Consider the following 18,769-nt stretch of genomic DNA (forward strand, 5'->3'; position numbering starts at 1 on the left):
AAACCCAGCTTAGAGACGGTGGCTGCAGAGGGCCAATTCCAGTAGAGCACTTCACAGTCTTTGGCTAGCTCCTTTTAGCCAAGAAAGGGAACCCACCACAGCGATTTTTATCCCCTTGCAAATCTTAAAAGCAGTAGATGTTTTCTAACATTTTCCTCATAATTTATTTTATTTCATCCTCCTAGTCATTCAAAGGACACTTGTATTATCTCCACTTTACAAATGATGAGATAAATCATTGGTGCTCTCCCTCATCCTACCCCCAGCACCTTCCATTCCATGTAAGAAAATCTGTGTCAGATACCTTCCATATTTCACCAGACAATGCTATCCCCTCTACTGCCAGCTTCTATACTCATTAAAAGGTAATTTTTGACTTGTGAATTAACATTTATTTAAAGAGCAGTATTTATTTAAAGAAGTTTAATCTATTTATCTCTAAATTAACCTTACAGAAAATGTGGGCAACATATTTGGCATAACCCCAGATCTCAGTTTTCTGTGTTTTCTTTGTATCATGTCCACAAACACCTTTAACTCTTTGCTTGTAAGTTAAGGTATAATTCTTACTAGAAAAGACAACAGAAAAATGGTAAGCAAGTATTGGGATCTTCAGTAAGTCAGAGTCTCAAAGAAAGGTCCAAAATCCAGAAAAGTTCAGGAAAGCAGCTCCAAGTTAGCCAAACAGGTTTTCCATCATCCATAGGGTTGGTTAGTTTTCATTCCAGACTATTTAAGTCTCTTCTTTTGTCTAACCAAATACTCAGCACCTACAGGGTCAAGGCAGATAGCAGCTATGAATCTTTATGGAGGTTTGAATGCAATTTTATTTCTTTCTCTGCAGAGATTCAACCATGTTTTTTTCTTTAAAGTATCAATAAGATGCTGCCCAAAAAACAAACCCTCAAATGTCTTCTGGCTACCATATCTTATCTTCTACAGATGGGACAATGTGGACATATATTAATACCAACATAGTGTCAAAAAATGGACAGTGACTCCAGCCTCAGGTGTTCATGTTTAGCCCTCTGACTTTAGGCTCTGGAAGTAGATGCACCCATTACTTCCTTATCTATCCCCAGGTCACCTAGAGTATTTTACTTCACCATCTATTAAAGCTGGTTCCACAGAGGAGCAGTTACAATGTCAACCCTTCAGGGCCTTGAATCACCTCTAAACATAAACTCTGGGAGAACAAGGTCATTTCAACATCACCCTTATTCTCACAAGACTTTCTAAAGATTCTAGAAACTACACTCCTTTTTCTTGCAGCTCTCTACCTGCAGTACCTGAATCTGCTCCAAGACTTCTCGCTGCATCTCCATAGCCATATGGTATACGTGATGATCAGAGTCATTGTACATCACAGCATTTTGGAACATCAGCATCAGGTCCCGCTGGAACTGAGCCATGGTGCGAATCCGTCCCTTGGACAGATTCCTTTTCAGGCTAGTTAAGTCCATGGGTCTACAGGTGGCCAAGAGAAACCAGAGGAAATCAAACCTTCATGTGGAACATGTGGTGACCTAACATGCTTTCTTGAAAAACTAACCAGCTCTTAATGAAAAAAGTAGTAAAGATAACAATCCCCATTAGATAAAAAATAGCAATAGCAGCTAACATAACGACTGCTTACAATAAGTCGAGTGCTATACTAGGTATTTTCTGTATTAACTCACTTAATCCTCTCAATAAACCTATATGGTAAGTACCATGATCACAATTGGCAATGAGAAAATTGAGATCTAAAGAAGTTAGGTACTTGCCCAAAGTCACACAACTTAGATTCTAATTCAGAAGCAGCCTGACTCCAGAGCCCATACGACCAGCCATTACATTTTACAGTTGGTGGTATCAAAGTTGTAAAAAGCTCCAATTTGTCACACGGGAGTTATTGACGGTTTACAATGTGTAGTCATACACTAGGTATTTAATCAACAGTTTTTACTATATAATCAAAATCTCAGAGTTTTTTCTCCTTTCATGAAGACAAAATGAATATTAAGATAAATATTATATAACGGGACATAATAGAGAGTGGATGTATAAAAGAAGACACAGCAGAGTAGAAAGAGGACTGAACTGGGAGGTAAGTAAGACTCCAGTTTAGTTTTCGCTCTGCTATTCACTTTTCATCACAGACAAGTGATGATCACCTCTGAGTCTTAGTTTTCCCATCTACAGAATTAAGGAGTCTGTCTCCAAAGGTTCTTTTATGATCTTTTATACATTGACACACTAGTTTATGATAGCATTTTAGATGAACCATGATATAAAAATCCAAAATACTGCAATCAACCAGTGTTTGTAAAATCCATTTGGATTACCATCTTTGCCTTGCATACTTGTAACTGCCTGAAGGAATACAGTTTTCCTTTCAAAGTTTTCCTCCAAAATAAGTGTCAAAAACTACCAAAGGCTAATGTAAGATTATAACAAACGGATCATATTACTGAAAAGTCAATAATGAAAAAAAGCCTCTTTATCCTGTTGTTCCTTACATTCTCAAATAAAGACTGAGCTTATCATAACTTTATGAACTTATTCAGCTATAAAATATATCTTGAGCTTAAGTAATGTAAATGAAATAAGGAAATAATCTAACAGATGCAAAATAAAGTATGAAAAGACAGATATAAAAGCAACCAACCTTTCTTGACCCCTTTTCCACTGACCTTTTCACCACATCCTTGTATCCTGGGGCCTGCCTTTCTGACACAGGCTTCAGAAACGGACTGCTGAACCTGATAAAGGACAAATCCAGAGAGAATGAAGAAACTGTAGAAAGTCACCCTAAATGAGAAGAGTGGTTATGAATTTCCAGAGTGGCTTGGAGTCCTACCTGTGACTGGCTATCATCTTCCAGACTGGCAGGAGAGTCTTCTTAAATAGCAAGTGATCCTGAACAGGATCACCATGGCATAGATCAGACCTACGGGATAAAATAGGACAGAAAAGAAACAGTAATTTCACATATGGTGTTCTGGTCCCCCTAGATGAGCAATGACTTTTCCCCAAAACATAGTGCCCCTAGCTAACATCTGAAGGAAATAACATCACAGGAATGAAAACATATTTAAGGCTTCCATAAAGGACCCTAGACTATAAGTATTCTCTACTGATCACTACTAGCAAATGAAGTTGTAACATTCTTATAAGCAACTGCCTGTGCCTTTTGCAATCTTGTACTTCAGCACCTATGACTCTAAACAACTGGTCTATGAGTGTAGTCTTTGTTTACTGATGTCTCCCAAGTTCCTGGCACATATTAAGTGCTCAAAGGAGTATTTGATACATGAATCTGGTCCTCTTTTTATACAGAAATATGTCACAGTAATAAGTATTTCTCCCATGTTTCCATAGTGGGGGAAAAAACTTGGTTTCATATCCCAAGGAATTCTCTCAAACTTCACCTGAATGCTATACAATTTAAATATTTTTCTGTTTCATTTTCTTTTCTGTATAGTAACTTTAAAATACCAAGACAAATTCATTTCTCCTCATGGTCCTTCCTTCTCTGGGCTAAACTGCCTAATTTATTTAGTTTTTTCTTTAGAGGTACAACTGCTCGTTTTATTTCATTTTATAGTTTTCCCAGTTGGCAAGTTTTCTATTTACTCCAAAGTTAAATATCATGTTACACTTCATACTTTATAAACTGCCTTACTCTGTCTAAACGGACTCTCTTCACACATAAGGTTTTACACCCTCGTTTTGCTTTATGTACCATATTGTGTGCATCCATTTGAACACAACTCATATTTCATCTTTCTTCAGTTTGAACAACTCCATATAACAATTCATTTTCATGATGCACTATCTCACTTGTATCTAAATTATATACCACAAAAATCAATTTATCCTTAAGCCCAGAACCCTACAAGAACAAGACATTTAAAGCCCAAAGCAAACCTCTTCCTTTGTTTCTGGTCAGTCAGCCAGAATAAACAATAAGTCCCTAGTTCTGAAAGAGTTTTGTTCATATATCCACAAAAGAGATATTAAGTTTCCATTATGTAAAATGTACTATGATAAGCTCGATAACTTCATAATCAATCACCTTTGCAATATTTTAAGAAACAACCCCTTGCTTACCTTTATTTCCATCTATTTGGGAATGCATGCCAAGCAACTACAAGTAAAATTGTGGGAGTAAAAAGGACCTGCAGACTTAACAGTGGTACTCCAAAAGTTCTACTTTACTGTGAGAGTCCGTACAGACTAAGGAAGAAGCCAAAAGAGAGGGACCAAGGGAATGTCTATCTTCCAAAGTAGTTTTAAGCTTCCACAATGACAACACTGAACTCAAATACCTGTTTCCCCTTAAGCTATCTAGTCAAGAAGACTCAATTACTAGTATCTACAGCTTTCTAATAAAGATTTTATGTTTAACCTAAATTCTAAGATAAGAGTGTGGAGTTTGCATTTCAAGATGCTGACATGTCATGAGAAAAAACGTCCCAGATTAGCAATTTCCTGTTTGGGGGATAGTCATCACATGCCACCTGCTCATACTTACAAAGGCAATTATAGAAAAGCAAAGGAAGTAATTCTTCAACATCTAGGTTTTTAGCGGTATTCTATTTGTGTAACAAAAATTTGAAATCTACTATTTACAAGAATATATATGCATGGTTCAGTGGTAGACCTTAGGCTAAAATAATTATTGGTTTGCCTTACCACAGATAATGTGGATGGATCTAGGATGTAGTGAAGAAGAAAAAACAGTTCGTGCTATCTTCTCTCAATACATAGACACCAGACTAGGCCCAGAAGAGGAACTATTTGTTACCAAAACTAGAAATACCTTGTTTTTCTGATTTAAAAAGAAATTCACTTCACTGAAAAAAAATTAACATTCTAAAACGTGCTCTGTGGCCTTAGAGTTATTTTATGCTAAAAAAAATTATAAACAATTTCCCAAGACCTGTGATAAAAAGTAACAAGGGACATAATATCTTAGAAACACTTTTTAACTTCAAGTTAATAAGAGATGTTTTAGTATTTTTAAAAGTACAGTTTATATATTAGATTTGAGTGACAAGCTGACTCATCAATATTTCCTGAATACACATAGAGACAAGCATTACTTATGAAAGAAATTCTTAATGTTGATGAAACAGTATAGTAGAATTGTATTTAATTCTATTTCTAGTGTTTTCCAACTCTATTTTTCAAATTACAAAAGTAATCAATGCTCATGGCAACAAATTCAAATAGGCATAAAGACAAGTAAAAGTATGAATCCTAACAATCTTGGATAAAAATCTATACTTACAGCTTTGAGGAGGTAGCACAACTGAAAAGGATATCCACCAGAGGAGTCTCCTGGGTGCTGCAGCCATCATCACACTCACCTGAAGAACGCTGGTCCTCCATTTCTGACACATACCCTTCACCCTGGTCCTCCTCTTTGGATTCTTGCTGAACTCCCCCCTGGGAATGCCAAGAAACAAAGCAAAGTTTAGAAAGGTATTTACTATCTTCAAGGTAATTTTTCTTTCATGGGGTAAAAGAAGGCTGATCTTAAGGTAAGAAGAGGTCAGTTAATAAAGTTATAGAATAAGTTAGAAAAAGGTGGTTTAGCTAGACCTAATGCAATGGAGAACTCTTAGAGAACTCTGACTCTATAGCCCCACAAGAAATGAAAAAGCAATATACTCAAGTCTACATAGATGCTGTTTTCTTTTAAAACTGTCATTACTTGTTGCCCTGGAGCTAACCACTCTAGCTGGTCAGATTATATTAATGATAATGGCATTCTTTTACTGACGGCTTACTATGAGCCAGGTACTGTGCTAAGTGCTGCACATGAATTATTCATCTAATCCTCACAGCACACCTGAGACAGAACACTATTACTTCATTTCAGCAGAGAAAACTGAGGTTCTAAAATATTCACTAACATGCCTAAGCCTACATAGCTGATGCTAAAACCACGATTTAAGACCCAAGTAATTGAACTCCGGAGTCAGCCTATGTGCTCTAAACATTCTGCTCTGCCTGTCTGTGCACAGGACCGATCAGACAGCTGGTTTAAGTTATTCACTTATACCTCTTTGCTCTCTACGGATTGTTCCTGAAGTGCTGAAATATCTGAGGGAGGTGGAGTCACCTCTGGCCTTCCATTTTCTCCCAGTGATGACTTCTCAGCGACTAAGTGGTCTTCCTTGGCTGAAAGTTCTTTAGGTTCTCTGTAGGGCTCCCCCTTTCCTTCAGTAGCGTCAATTTCCCTTGCCTCTTGTCTGGTACCAGATGAAGGGCAGCAGCCTTCACTTGATTCTTTGCTGCTAATGCACAACGGCTCCATTAAATAAGCTACCTGCAACCATAGTTTATTGTCAGATGTATAAGAACATCAGTGGAAATGATCATCTACATATTAATAATGCCACATCATTATGCTGCCACTGCGACTAAGTCTGAAATGGTAGGGTTAATTGATTCATTCAGTCTTTTTAAATTTGTCAAATATCTTATATACATAGGCACTGGGCTAGTTGGTAGGGACTTAACAGTAAACAAGATAGACAGGATTCTTGCCTCAAGAAGCTTAAGTTCTAATTTTCCATCCCAAGTGTCAACTCTAATCAACTGATAATGACTATCTAAAAAACTGCTGAAAACTCTGCCACAAACTAGATTTTTACTGATCTTGACCTAGGTTCTCCTAAATGTGTATAGTTGCCACATAAACTCTCTGTCCAGTTCTGTTTATTCCTGGTCCTCAGCCCTTAACCAGGGAAATAAAAACACTGCAAAATACTGCCCAGAAGTCTTAACATTATAAACTTAAAGGGGAGTCTGGGCAAGTGTCACCTCACGTGAGTATGAAAGAATGAATTGCAAGGATCCTCCTAAGACAGTCCTACATACAGAAATTCCTATGATTTAGGCTCGTAATGACTGGGCTCTTAGAACATTGTCAAAAAGTACATATCTGGGACATGTTTTTTATCAGCACCAAGTGCAAGAGACATAGCAATCAGCTCAATTCCTGCCAACATAGACCTTATATATATTTTGGTAAACAATATACAGAGTGGTAGAAATATGTATGGGTAAGCATTCTCTTAGGAAGTTGAGACTTCCACCTTTGGAAATAATGGCTCCCCATTACCTCAGAAAGAAAGAGGAGGTTCTGGCGGCTGACTTGCTCTGCCTCTTCCTGAGATTCCTCACTGCCTCCGTCCCTCACAAGCAGCTCACTAGCTTCTCTCCCTGGGCTGCTTTCCTCTAGTTCCTCAGCCCCTGGCTTCTCAGTTTCCCTCCAGCTGCCCAGATCAAGATCAAAACTGGAGTCCCATGAGCTGAAGAGGGACCTGCAGTCATTGCTCAACTCAGAGTCATTGGGATAGTCTTGTTCAGAATCCAACCAACCCCAGTCATGCCCCATCTGTAAATGAATACACAGAAAAAAAAATGCATTACATACACTCAAATCAGTATTTCTATGGCATTTCCATCTCCCAACTTTGGTAGAAAAGTAACGGGTCAGAAATTTTTTTCTACTCATCATTAGGAAGAGTAATATCTAGCTGAAGGGAGACATCAGGAGAAAAAAGTGATCTGTTATTGGGAATAAAGAAAAAGCCCTATGTCAAACAGTACAATACAAATACTACCCAGTAAGTATTTGTTCTTAAGACTTCCTCATACTCTGAAAGAAGAGAAAAAACTGGAGCATAGCTAGCTGAACTCCTCTATCCCAAATCACCTTAAACTCAATTGCAAGGCAACAAATCAGATGCACATGGGGTATTTTCCTCAGCATTATAGACATTTTTAACCTATCAACCATTAAATCCTCAAAGCATGTTTTACAATTACCTGCAGCATCCTTCTAGTGACATTCAGCTTTCACTTCTCAGAAACAGAACTGCAACATCAAGTTTTTAAAATAGCTTTCCTTGCTTTCATTACACTGCACTCCTGGTTTTCTTACCACTTTGTGCTCTCCCTTTACAACTTTCTATGTTCTTGTTTGGGCCTCTGCTTCCTTACTGTGTCTTAAAAAAAAGAAATGTAGCTATTTTGAGATTTCAACTTTCATCTTTATTAAGGTGGCTTCCAAATCTCTCCACTTTTACTTTTTGTATGCATTCTTGCCTCATTTCTCCATGTACCCAAAGGCCGATTCCCTTCAGGTGCCCTACCATCTCCTTCAACTCTTCTAAAACATCACTTTTCTGAACATCTCACAAACCACGTGAAAGTCGTTCAATTGTGTCTGACTCTTTGTGAGCCCATGGACTATACAGTCCATGAATTCTTCAGGCCAGTATACTGGAGTGGGTAGCCTATCTCTTTCTCCAGGGGATCTTCCTGACCCAGGAATTGAACTGTGGTCTCCTATATTGCAGGCAGATACTCTACCAACTGAGCTATAAAGGAAGGCCCCCCACCCCGCAACCATTTGCTCTCCCTAAATTCCTTATGCCTACCATCACTATTTCCTTAGTCCTGTTTTGAGTCTTCTTTTACTTTCATTAAACAAGTCCACTTCCCAATTTTCTTTCACAGTAATTTTTCTCACTGCCCATCCTTTATTCCTGAATAAATGTAATAGCCTCCTGGTCAGTTTCTCTATTTTTAATCCAACCTGCTCTGAACAAATAGTCTCCCTATTTAATGCTTTACAATAGATACCTCAAATATAAATTTCTCAGTCTGTCAAAGTCCTCCATAAATCAAGCGCAATTTTGTCCCTTTATCCTGGTTCCTGTAATTCACTATTCCTTAATACAATCCTTAGTCTTCTTCTTATTCCCACCTCAGATGCCTCTACCTTAATTTAGCTTGCTTAAGCTTATGAATCACATTCTCTACCAACCCAAAATCTGTGTCCTTTAATGGACCTCCTCCTCCACAAACTTCCCCAACTTTTAGGACTTATATCACATACATGTTTGTATATCGCTTTGGAAATATACTGTAATTAAAGTTTTCTAACTCCTGGATTGACTGAACTTTCTATCACTCACAAAGATGTATATCTTCTATGTCCTTAGCATTCTAACCAGCTTTATATTATTATTTAAGCCAAAAAAAGATCTATGATTTCCAATCATAAAGTTCCATATCTTTCTCAAGAATGCTCAAAATACTAGATATACCCTATGAATCTCCAACTGTTTTTAATAAAAAGCTCACAAATACTTCATTTCACTAATTTTTTATCTAATTTTTATTTAGGAACAAAAGTTGGAATAAACTCAGGTGATAAATTTGATTACTGAGTTAAATCTTCAAATAGTAATGTTATGAATTCTAAAATATACAAGAATCCTACACATAGAAATATATAGAAAAATAACAATATACTATTCAAGATATACCACCTACAAGACTTCCCTGGAGGCACAGTGGATAAAAACCCACCTGCCACTGCAGGGGACACAAGGTTTGATCCCTGGGTCCAGAAGACCCCACATGCCAAGGAGCAATTGAGCTTGTGCGCCATAACTACTGAGCCTGCACTCTGGAACCCTCAAGCCACAACTACTGGAGCCCGCATGCCTAGAACAAGGCGAAGCCACCAAAATGAGAAGCCCCCACTCTCCGCAATTAGAGAAAACCCACACAAAGCAACAATGACCCAGTGCAGCTGAAACTAAATAAGATACCACCTGCAAAGATAGCAATAAATAGAATAAATGCTGAGGATAAAAATGGTATCTGTATTCATGCTTTAATCTTCTTTAAACAATGCCATGAACAGAACACTGAAAACCTTGTTTTCCCAATCATTCAAGAAAAGCTGAGTAAGACAGTCCTGACTACATAATGCAATACTTTTAAATATTACAAACTCTGACCTGTAGTAGAACAGTTCATATTATAAGACCACTTTCCCCCTCTAACAATCTCATTCCATAAATGATTAGTTATCATGCAGAACAAATCCTAAGTTTCACACTCCCACTCACATACTCTAAGAACACAACAAAGGCTAGAGTTTTCTTATCTTTCAGAGTTTATTGTGTACATACACATTTCACAGGTTTTTGTTTTTAAAGTCTGTACACAAGACAGTACAAACTAGCTACAATCTGCTAGCAACACATTAGGATATTAACACAGACCATGATTTTTGCCCTAAAACAGGCAATTGTGCTACTCCAACTCTCTGAGAGAGATTTTCCCAGTATGTCATGTGGCCCAGGCACCTCCTCTTCTGTAACTTCAACTTCTGAAACTGGGCCACAAGCCCAAGCATTATCTTTACTTCTGTTTCAGGTTCAGCTCAATGCAGATACTCTGAGGCTTCACTTTTTCATCTTCATATCTGCTTCAATGGCACAGCGGCGCCCCCTGGTTCCCCCATCCTAGATGACAGGCAGATAAAGAAAGGGAGTGTGAATGAGTTACCTATGATGTAAGAGAGGTGCAACAAGTATGCTGGGGATTTGGTTTTAGGAGGAAAGAGGGAGGAGAATCAACAGAAAAATCCAGGGAATGAGGGGCATTTATCTGTCCTTCCACAGAGCGGGCTAAAAAGCACCTTTGAGTAGTGTGTGAGAAGAAATAAAGGACAGAGTACCTTGCTCCTGCCCTGGGGTCCCACAGAATGACTGAGTCATCCCACCCAGGCCCCAAATGATGTGCAAAGAAACAAGAGTAAAAGATGGGTGTGAGAGCCAGAAAGGGCAGTGGATAGTGAGATTCTTGGCTAACATACCTGTCCAGCTGTTGATCCCTATAAGAAAGGCCTTTCCTGCAGACTGACCCTGGCACTAGTTCCCTAGCACCTCCTGAGTTGTTTTCCATGAGATCAGGACAATCAGAAAGCTTCTTTCCATCTGCTGCTCTCTCCCTGCAGCCCAGCTCCTTCCTCTTGTGCAATACTTTGCTGTCTTCAATAGATAAAAGATTCTATTAACCAGCCTTGCAACAACCAGTCAATTGGTTCGGGACACAGTCACTGTTGCAGGCCAGTAAGAAAGAATGGAGACTACAGTGTTCTGTCTGTTGTACAGGCTGAGGCCTGTAGGTAAGATGAGCTAGTGAACACTTCAGCTGCGCCAGGCCATTTTTACATTTCTAATATGCAAGGACTTCTTAGAGCTCATGAACACAAGCTGCCTCTGAGACAACATTAAGTATAAAAATAACACCCTTGCATTTGTAGAACATTTTAATTTTTTTTTTCAAGCCAGTTTCACACCTATTATTTCATTTTATCCTCACAACATCCCTGTGAGGTAGGTTAATATTATCTCCATCACACAGATGAGGAAAACAAAGCTCCAAGAAAAAATTCAGTGAGTTTTAAAATCATATGGTTTTCTAGGCTGATATCCCTTCATTATATCATGAATCAGTGCCTCGTAATGAACACAGTCAAAGGTTTGTTCAAATCAGAGAGGAAAAGAAAGAAGTCTTTAGGTTAGCTTTATTAAGCTTATCTCTAATTCCACCAGCCACTACTAAAGGTAGGGGTCATTGTTACTGAGATCTTTATCTTAAATTTTACTGGATGTTTATGTATCAGGCATCACTCTTGCAACTTATTATTAGAGGAAAAGAAAAAAAAAAAAAACCCATGCGCAGAGTATCTTTTTAAATGCCAGTTAGCAGCTGCTGCTCTGAGCAATTCTATTTATTAAAAAAAAAAGAACTGTCAAAAGGTGAAGTCAAGAAATGAGGAGCAGGTGCATCCTAGATCCTTACCAAGAATACCTCATTTCAGCTTAGTGAAGTCTTGAAACAGTCCCTACCCAGCCCACACACACACACATGCAGAAAGACAGGAATGCAGAAGAGGCAGTTTCTTATTTGATGACTTGAATAAACAGAAGTTTGAGACATTGCCACAGTCTGCACGTTGGATTTCCCTCTGCCACCCACCCCCAGCAAGAGCTGAGAATCTTTGTGGCAACACCACCCCTTGCAGCATTCAATACTTACAAAGAGAGAGAGAAGGAAGGCAGGAGAGCCCATGGGGACACTGTCCTGTTAGAGGACAAACAAACACTGATCAGGTTCCACAGAAACTCTCAGCTGCAAGCAACCCAAACCTCAGGACAGAGACACAAGCACCACGCACACAAAGACAAAATTTTAAAACTCAAGAATAAGAGGAAAGAGATCCAAAAGCAATCTGGCCATTATGCCTCTGGAATAGGAACTGATGGTCCCCAAATGCTACAAGCTAAGTCATTTCTCCCAACTTGTGAGCACTCTTCCAGAGGAGATAATAATTCATTCACTCAGCCCACAATTTCTCCTATGTGACTGTGTCTTTCAGTCACGGCAGGTTTCTTCAATGTTTGATGGGAGCAAACAACTACCATTTTAAGATCTTGATGTCTGTATACCACTGGAATGTAGAAGCCTGGCAGTACCAAGTAGTAACATAAGGTTCCCTGGATGCTTCAGACTTCTATCACTGGAACACCGGCACACATGCTCTTCCTTGGTCTCCTCACCTTCTCTGAGGCATCCTGTTTGCGGGTAGAATCTCTGCCTCGAAGACTTTTAGCACTGATCCCAGACTCAGAGGTTTGCATAATCAACTGTGTGGCCAGGAATTGCTGTAGGGAGAAGAAACAGAGTTGGCCCTAGAGACCTGATCCATCAGGGAAGAACGAAGACACCTTAGGCTTTGTAAATAGGACTATGGCACCATTCTGCAAACACCATTCAAATACATCTACTAATTAGAAGTTTAGCACATTAGGTTTTAATTCTTGGGTATGATAAACAATCAGAAAATGCCAAATGGCTCTAAGTTTTTGTTGTTGCTACAATACAGCATCAAAATCTCTATGCTCTAACTGTATAAAACACGGAACCATACTTAGTTATCTTACAATAACCTATAATGGAAAAGAATTTGAAAAAGAACATATATATTAGGTTGGTGCAAACGTAATTGTGGTTTCAGACCATGAATTTTAAATCATTATAACCAGGCTCAAATACATCTTTATTGATCAAAATAGGAACCATTACAATCAACACATTTTTGCCAATGAGAAATAAAGTTTATTTCTGTAGCATAAAAACTCATGCTTTGGGATTCAACAAACTCTCGGAGAGCATTTTCTGCCTCCTACTGGTTGTAGAAGCATTTTCCCTACAAAAAGTTGTTGAGATGCTTGAAGAAGTGGTAATAAGTTGGTGAGAGGTCAGGAGAATATGGCAAATGAGGCAAAACTTCATAGCCCAATTCATTCAACTTTTGAAGTGGTGGTTGTGTGATCTGCAGTTGGGTGTTGTCATGGATAAGAACTGGGCCCTTTCTATTGACCAATGCCAGTTGCAGGAGTTACAATTTTTGGTGCATCTCATCGATCTGCTGAGCGTACTTCTCAGACGTAATGGTTTCACAGGGATTCAGAAAGCTGTGGTGGATCAGACCGGTAGCAGACCACCAAGCAGTGACCATGACCTGTTTTTGGTGCGAGTTCAGCTTTGAGAGGTGCTTTGGAGCTTCTTCTTAGTCCAGCCACTGAGCTGGCTGTCGCCTGCTGTTGTATAAAATCCACTTTTCATCACATGCCACAATCCAATCAAGAAATGGTCTGCTGTTGTTGTGTGGAATAAGAGAAGACAACACTTCAAAATGATTTTTTTGATTTGTGGTCAGCTCAGGAGGCACCCACTTATCAAGCTTTTTCACCTTTCCAATTTGCTTCAAATTCTGAACAACCATAGAATGGTTGACATTGAGTTCTTTGGCAACTTCTCGCGTAGTTGTAAGAGAATTAGCTTCGATGATGGCTCTCAATTGGTCATTGTCAACTTTCACTGGCCAGCCACTAAGCTCCTCATCTTCAAGGCTCTCATCTCCTTTGCAAAACTTCTTGAACCACCACTGCACTGTTTATTAGCAATTCTTGGGGCAAATGCGTTGTTGAGGTTGTAAATTGTCTCTGCTGCCTTACGACCTATTTTGAACTCAAATAAGAAAATCGCTTGAATTTGCTTTTTGTCTAACATCATTTCCATAGTCTAAAATAAATATAAAACACACGGCAAGTAATGTCATTAGCAAAAAAAAAAAAAGCAAGAAACGTGCATTAAAATGATGTATAACATAACCACATTTATTTAACAAATTTAAGAATGTATTCCAATATCAAATGGCAAAGTTCAATAATGCAAAACTGCAATTACTTTTGCACCAAACTAATTATATATATATATAACCGAATCAATCTGCTGTCCACTTGAGACTAACACAACACTGTAAATTAACTATATACTTCAATTTTTAAAAATCCTTAAAAACAAATCTATATGCTCTAAGAAAGAAAATGAGAGAATAAAACTAGATGAACTGAAGCAACTTAAGTAATCACTAGACTCTAATCACTATCTTTCTGTAGAGACAGACAACATCCTTTTAAGCTCAATACCCAAAGGGTACCTGGTAATGCAACTACAGAATAAACGTAGGTTCCCTGCAATGAAAAAGGCTGTCTACCATGTACATACTTTATGTCACTTAAAAATATACATTCACCATTTTGTAAAAATTTTATTGATATATGCCCAAGAAAGGTAGAATATTTCCTCACAACTCGTTTAGCAAACCAACATGAGAAAACCAACATAAATACAGCAAGAAGAAAATTGTAACTGTGTTCCTGATGGCTATTCCAAGTAAAAATCCCAGCACCCCTTCCCAATATCAACATAAATCCTTCTCTTGAATAATTTAAAACACTCAGGATACTCAAAGTACCTGGATCTGCTCCAAAACATCTCGTTGCATTTCTACTGCCATATGATAGACATCGTGGTCTGAGCTATTATACATCACAGCATTCTGGAACATCAGCATAATGTCACGCTGAAATTCAGCTGTGCTGCGGATCAGTCCATTTTCAATGTTTTTCTTAATAGTTGACAAATCCATAGGCCTAAAAAACAGAGCAGGGGAAAATGGCAGCAGAGAGGGAAAGAGGACTCAATAGGATCTTTGAATATGTTATTACCACATACACTTCCTAATATATACTTTCAGTCCCAGCTGCCAGGACTCAAATATAAAGCCCTGGTGATTGCAGCCATGAAATTAAAAGACGCTTACTCCTTGGAAGAAAAGTTATGACCAACCTAGATAGCATATTCAAAAGCAGAGACATTACTTTGCCAACTAAGGTCCGTCTAGTCAAGGCTATGGTTTTTCCTGTGGTCATGTATGGATGTGAGAGTTGGACTGTGAAGAAGCCTGAGCGCCGAAGAATTGATGCTTTTGAACTGTGGTGTTGGAGAAGACTCTTGAGAGTCCCTTGGACTGCAAGGAGATCCAACCAGTCCATTCTGAAGGAGATCAGCCCTGGGATTTCTTTGGAAGGAAAGATGCTGAAGGTGAAACTCCAGTACCTTGGCCACCTCATGCAAAGAGTTGACTCACTGGAAAAGACTTTGATGCTGGGAGGGATTGGGGGCAGAAGAAGGGGACGACAGAGGATGAGATGGCTGGATGGCATCACTGACTCAATGGACGCGAGTCTGAGTGAACTCCGGGATTTGGTGATGGACAGGGAGGCCTGGAGTGCTGCGATTCATGGGGTCGCAAAGAGTCGGACACGACTGAGCGACTGAACTGAACTGAAAACAAGTACTTAAACCCCAAACAAGTACTTAACATAAAAACAAAAAGTCAGTCAAATAAGTATTGAGAAAGGTAATAAAGGGGGTTAATTCTTTTTAGACTCAATGATCCAGTCAATGAAATAATTAGTTTAGTATTCTGTCATCCTTACATCAAATAAAATTTGCTTTAAACTTTCTGTCTATAGAAAAGTCCACTAAGACTGGAAAAGTTCAGGCCAAGACAGTAGGCTGAATGGGTCATGGCTTACCTCTGTACAATGCTGTGGTAGCCAGGTGCTATGTCATCTGTAACAGGCTGGAGGAAGACATTGGCATACCTGTCCAAAAAGAATTTGGTGCCAATTACTGACTTTTCCTCCAAGAAGCTCAAGTAATGGAACTTGATCTAAAGGGCTGAAGGTTTTAAGAGCCAACACTATCAATCATATATAAGCCTATTTAGACTTTTCTAGTTACCAAAAGAGCAGGAGGAAATGTTCCTATTAACTGGTAAAGCCCACTCACCTATGATTAGCTGCAGCTCTCCATACAAGCATGATGGCTTTCTTCCAGATTTTCTGTGCTTGAATAGCTTCCTGATCCTCACTACAGACAGAGCTGAAATAAAATAGCAGAGTCCCACTTGGTGTAAGTCCAAAAAAAAGTTCTATTTATCAAATGCTTGTTCAGGCCAAGAAAGTGAAGATGAAAAAGTAAGACTAAAGAAAAGATCCTCTCCTACTTCTCACCTTCACTGCCTTGACCCCAAAGAAAGAATTGCTAATACTCACAACTGTGAAGAAGCAGGGCTGCTGGGAATGGAGTCTGCCAGTGTGTGGGACTGCAGCGTAGCATTGTGAATGCTAAAGCCATCGTCACTCTCACTCACAGGGGGTTCGTTATCCATTTCTGACAAATAGCCTTCTCCTTGATCTTCTTCCTTAGGCTCCTCTAGGCTTGCTGCTTCACTGACTCCATCTTCCTCCTCATCCTCACCTGGGGCATCCTTAGACATAGTGTGTTCCAGTCAACAAATTGAAAGGAGAGCAAAACTATCCAGCAAAGCATCATTAAACGTGATCTGTCTTTTGGGTCAGATCAGTTCTAGAAAATGGCCTCACACTATATCCTGACTGAGCCCTCTATCACTTATACTAGCATCTACTTACAGATACTGACTGATCAAGTAATTTAGAACCTGGACAAAGAATAAGACCCAGGATCTTTTTAAAAGGAAGAAAAAAAAAGCTACTTACTTAAGACTAAGCTAAGAGGCGTTCCTTCTTTCCCCTTGCTCTTGAGAGGAACTCTGACCCTGGGTACAAATTATCAAAAATAGTTTTTATTTTGTGTCTCATCTGATGGAGCAAGCTCACATCACATTACTTTAAGTCTGTTTGTTACTACTGCTTTAGTAATTCTAAAAAGAAAACTTTGGATGACTTTCTCTGTATAGTATAACTAATAATCTGATTTCCTATATGCTCTCCCTGGCTCTGGTATCCCTACTCACTCCAAATCTTCTGAATGTATCAAAGCTTCTCTGTGCATTATACACAAAGAAGGGTCTGTGTGATAGTCACAAACTCTTTCAGATAGGAGCATATGTTGCCACAGTATTCCCACTATGCCTAACTGTCCACTGCAGCTTTTCCCCATGCAACTCCTTAACCAGTCTCATCTCAGAGAATAAAGATGTGAGTTTACTCAAATTCATTAAAAAGGTAGTGCTATAGGGAAATCTAGTCACACAGCAAGAGGAATAAAGAAAAGTCTGAAATACCTTTATCTGGCTTCCAAAAATAGTCCCTGATTCTTCTTTCAATGAGTCTGCAGAGGAGAGAAAGACTACCTGAAGATTTTTCCACCTTAGCCCTCCCGTTCCTATGGACAATAATCCCCTGCAGCTCTCCTTTCCATGCTGACCTATTCTATCTCCTCTACTTGCCCACAACCCACAATCCCTCAGAAGCCAAAGCAAATGATTTAAAGTTAGTTACAGAGTATATATGTCCTGGCTTTATTATTTATTTACCTGACATTTCAAACTTGTGCTGAGTCTCTGCCTCTAAAGGATCTTCAATGGTATTTGAGACAACATGTGATGGAGACAACATGCTTTCAGGGGATGCCTGAAGACCAAAAAAGATAAGTACCTTAAGTCCTGGTAAATCGCTATAGCTTCTACTTTATTCTTCAATGATAATGAAACTATACAAGAAATTCTAAGTCTTACCCATGAAATATGACTGTAATTGTCACCTTAATAGGAACAGGATTAAGTAAATATATATAGCATTGATCATACCTATGGGCTTTGGACACCAACATGTCAGAACTCAGGAATACAACAGGAAAACCAAAGGCCCAAACTGTCCCTTCTTACATAAGGTATAACCCTCTACCCTCTCCCAACCCCCTGCCAAGCCCCTGATCTTAAATACCTCTGTCTTCACTGCTGTAAGTGGAGTCTCATCACCTTTCCTACTGGAAACATCTGCTTCAGTAATTTCTCCAGTTGCTATACTTCTGGGTTCCTCGTCTAAGTCCTGACTCCTGAGTTCTGGTGGATCCATATTTGTGGCTGGAACAACTCCAGATACCATTTCAGCCCCTGAAATGCCTTGCTCTGGTTCTGCAGGTTCCATTTTGATCTCAACACTGGGCTCCCTGATGTCCACCAGTTCATGGATTCCTTTGCTTTCTGTGTCTTCAAAGTCCAGCCTCTCTTGCTTGACTGCCATCTCTGGTGCAGGGAGAGGTACTGGCTTATCCCGTTCCTGCTGGATAGAGTGCTCCCAGGGGCCAGGCAGTGACTGGGGATCATCATTCTCTTCACAGAATGACAGTGCTGCTTCCACTGCGGCCACATCCAGCACTTCAGGATGGTCATCTACCTGTCCCATAATACACACACTGTTGAAGTCACAAAAAGAAGCCCAAGTCCCTCAATTCATTAGCACCCAATGAGATGGCCTGAATCTGAGCTTCTCTCTCCATCTCCTCCAGGAAGAAGCAGCAACCAATGTACAGGTACCTGTCTGGTGCAAACCAGTAGGTTGGGCAGATGACTAGTATGTCAGCATCAAAGGGCTTTGGTACTACAGAGATGGAGATGGGAGGAAGGAGAGCTGTTTATGTAATCCTTACTGCAAGGAGAAGCTGAGGAGAGAAGTCTATGCAGGACCCATGAGACATTCCTCGGGGCTTTGGTAAA

At 39.3% G+C, this 18,769-nt stretch overlaps 1 protein-coding gene across 2 annotated transcripts in view; it reads right to left on the bottom strand.

Annotated features, from left to right (window-relative positions):
- Positions 1–719: 719 nt before the first annotated feature.
- Positions 720–18,769, bottom strand: part of BRD8 (bromodomain containing 8) — a 29,968-nt gene continuing 11,918 nt past the window's right edge. Inside the window, exons 12-27 of one of the 2 annotated variants that reach the window (XM_052642725.1) lie at positions 17,997–18,449; positions 17,588–17,684; positions 17,336–17,382; positions 16,344–16,558; positions 16,078–16,170; positions 15,822–15,890; positions 14,696–14,873; positions 12,432–12,536; positions 11,911–11,955; positions 7,121–7,396; positions 6,056–6,322; positions 5,279–5,436; positions 2,843–2,932; positions 2,676–2,744; positions 1,290–1,467; positions 720–770 (exon numbers count right to left, since the gene is read on the bottom strand). In XM_052642725.1, the coding sequence (XP_052498685.1) occupies positions 720–770; positions 1,290–1,467; positions 2,676–2,744; positions 2,843–2,932; positions 5,279–5,436; positions 6,056–6,322; positions 7,121–7,396; positions 11,911–11,955; positions 12,432–12,536; positions 14,696–14,873; positions 15,822–15,890; positions 16,078–16,170; positions 16,344–16,558; positions 17,336–17,382; positions 17,588–17,684; positions 17,997–18,449 (2,391 nt within the window). Of the gene's footprint in view, positions 771–1,289; positions 1,468–2,675; positions 2,745–2,842; positions 2,933–5,278; positions 5,437–6,055; positions 6,323–7,120; positions 7,397–9,946; positions 10,329–11,910; positions 11,956–12,431; positions 12,537–14,695; positions 14,874–15,821; positions 15,891–16,077; positions 16,171–16,343; positions 16,559–17,335; positions 17,383–17,587; positions 17,685–17,996; positions 18,450–18,769 lie in introns of those variants that run through there. The other variant, XM_052642726.1, reaches the window with a different exon arrangement.

Source organism: Budorcas taxicolor, chromosome 7, assembly GCF_023091745.1.
Source record: "Budorcas taxicolor isolate Tak-1 chromosome 7, Takin1.1, whole genome shotgun sequence".
Classification (NCBI taxonomy): domain Eukaryota; kingdom Metazoa; phylum Chordata; class Mammalia; order Artiodactyla; family Bovidae; genus Budorcas; species Budorcas taxicolor.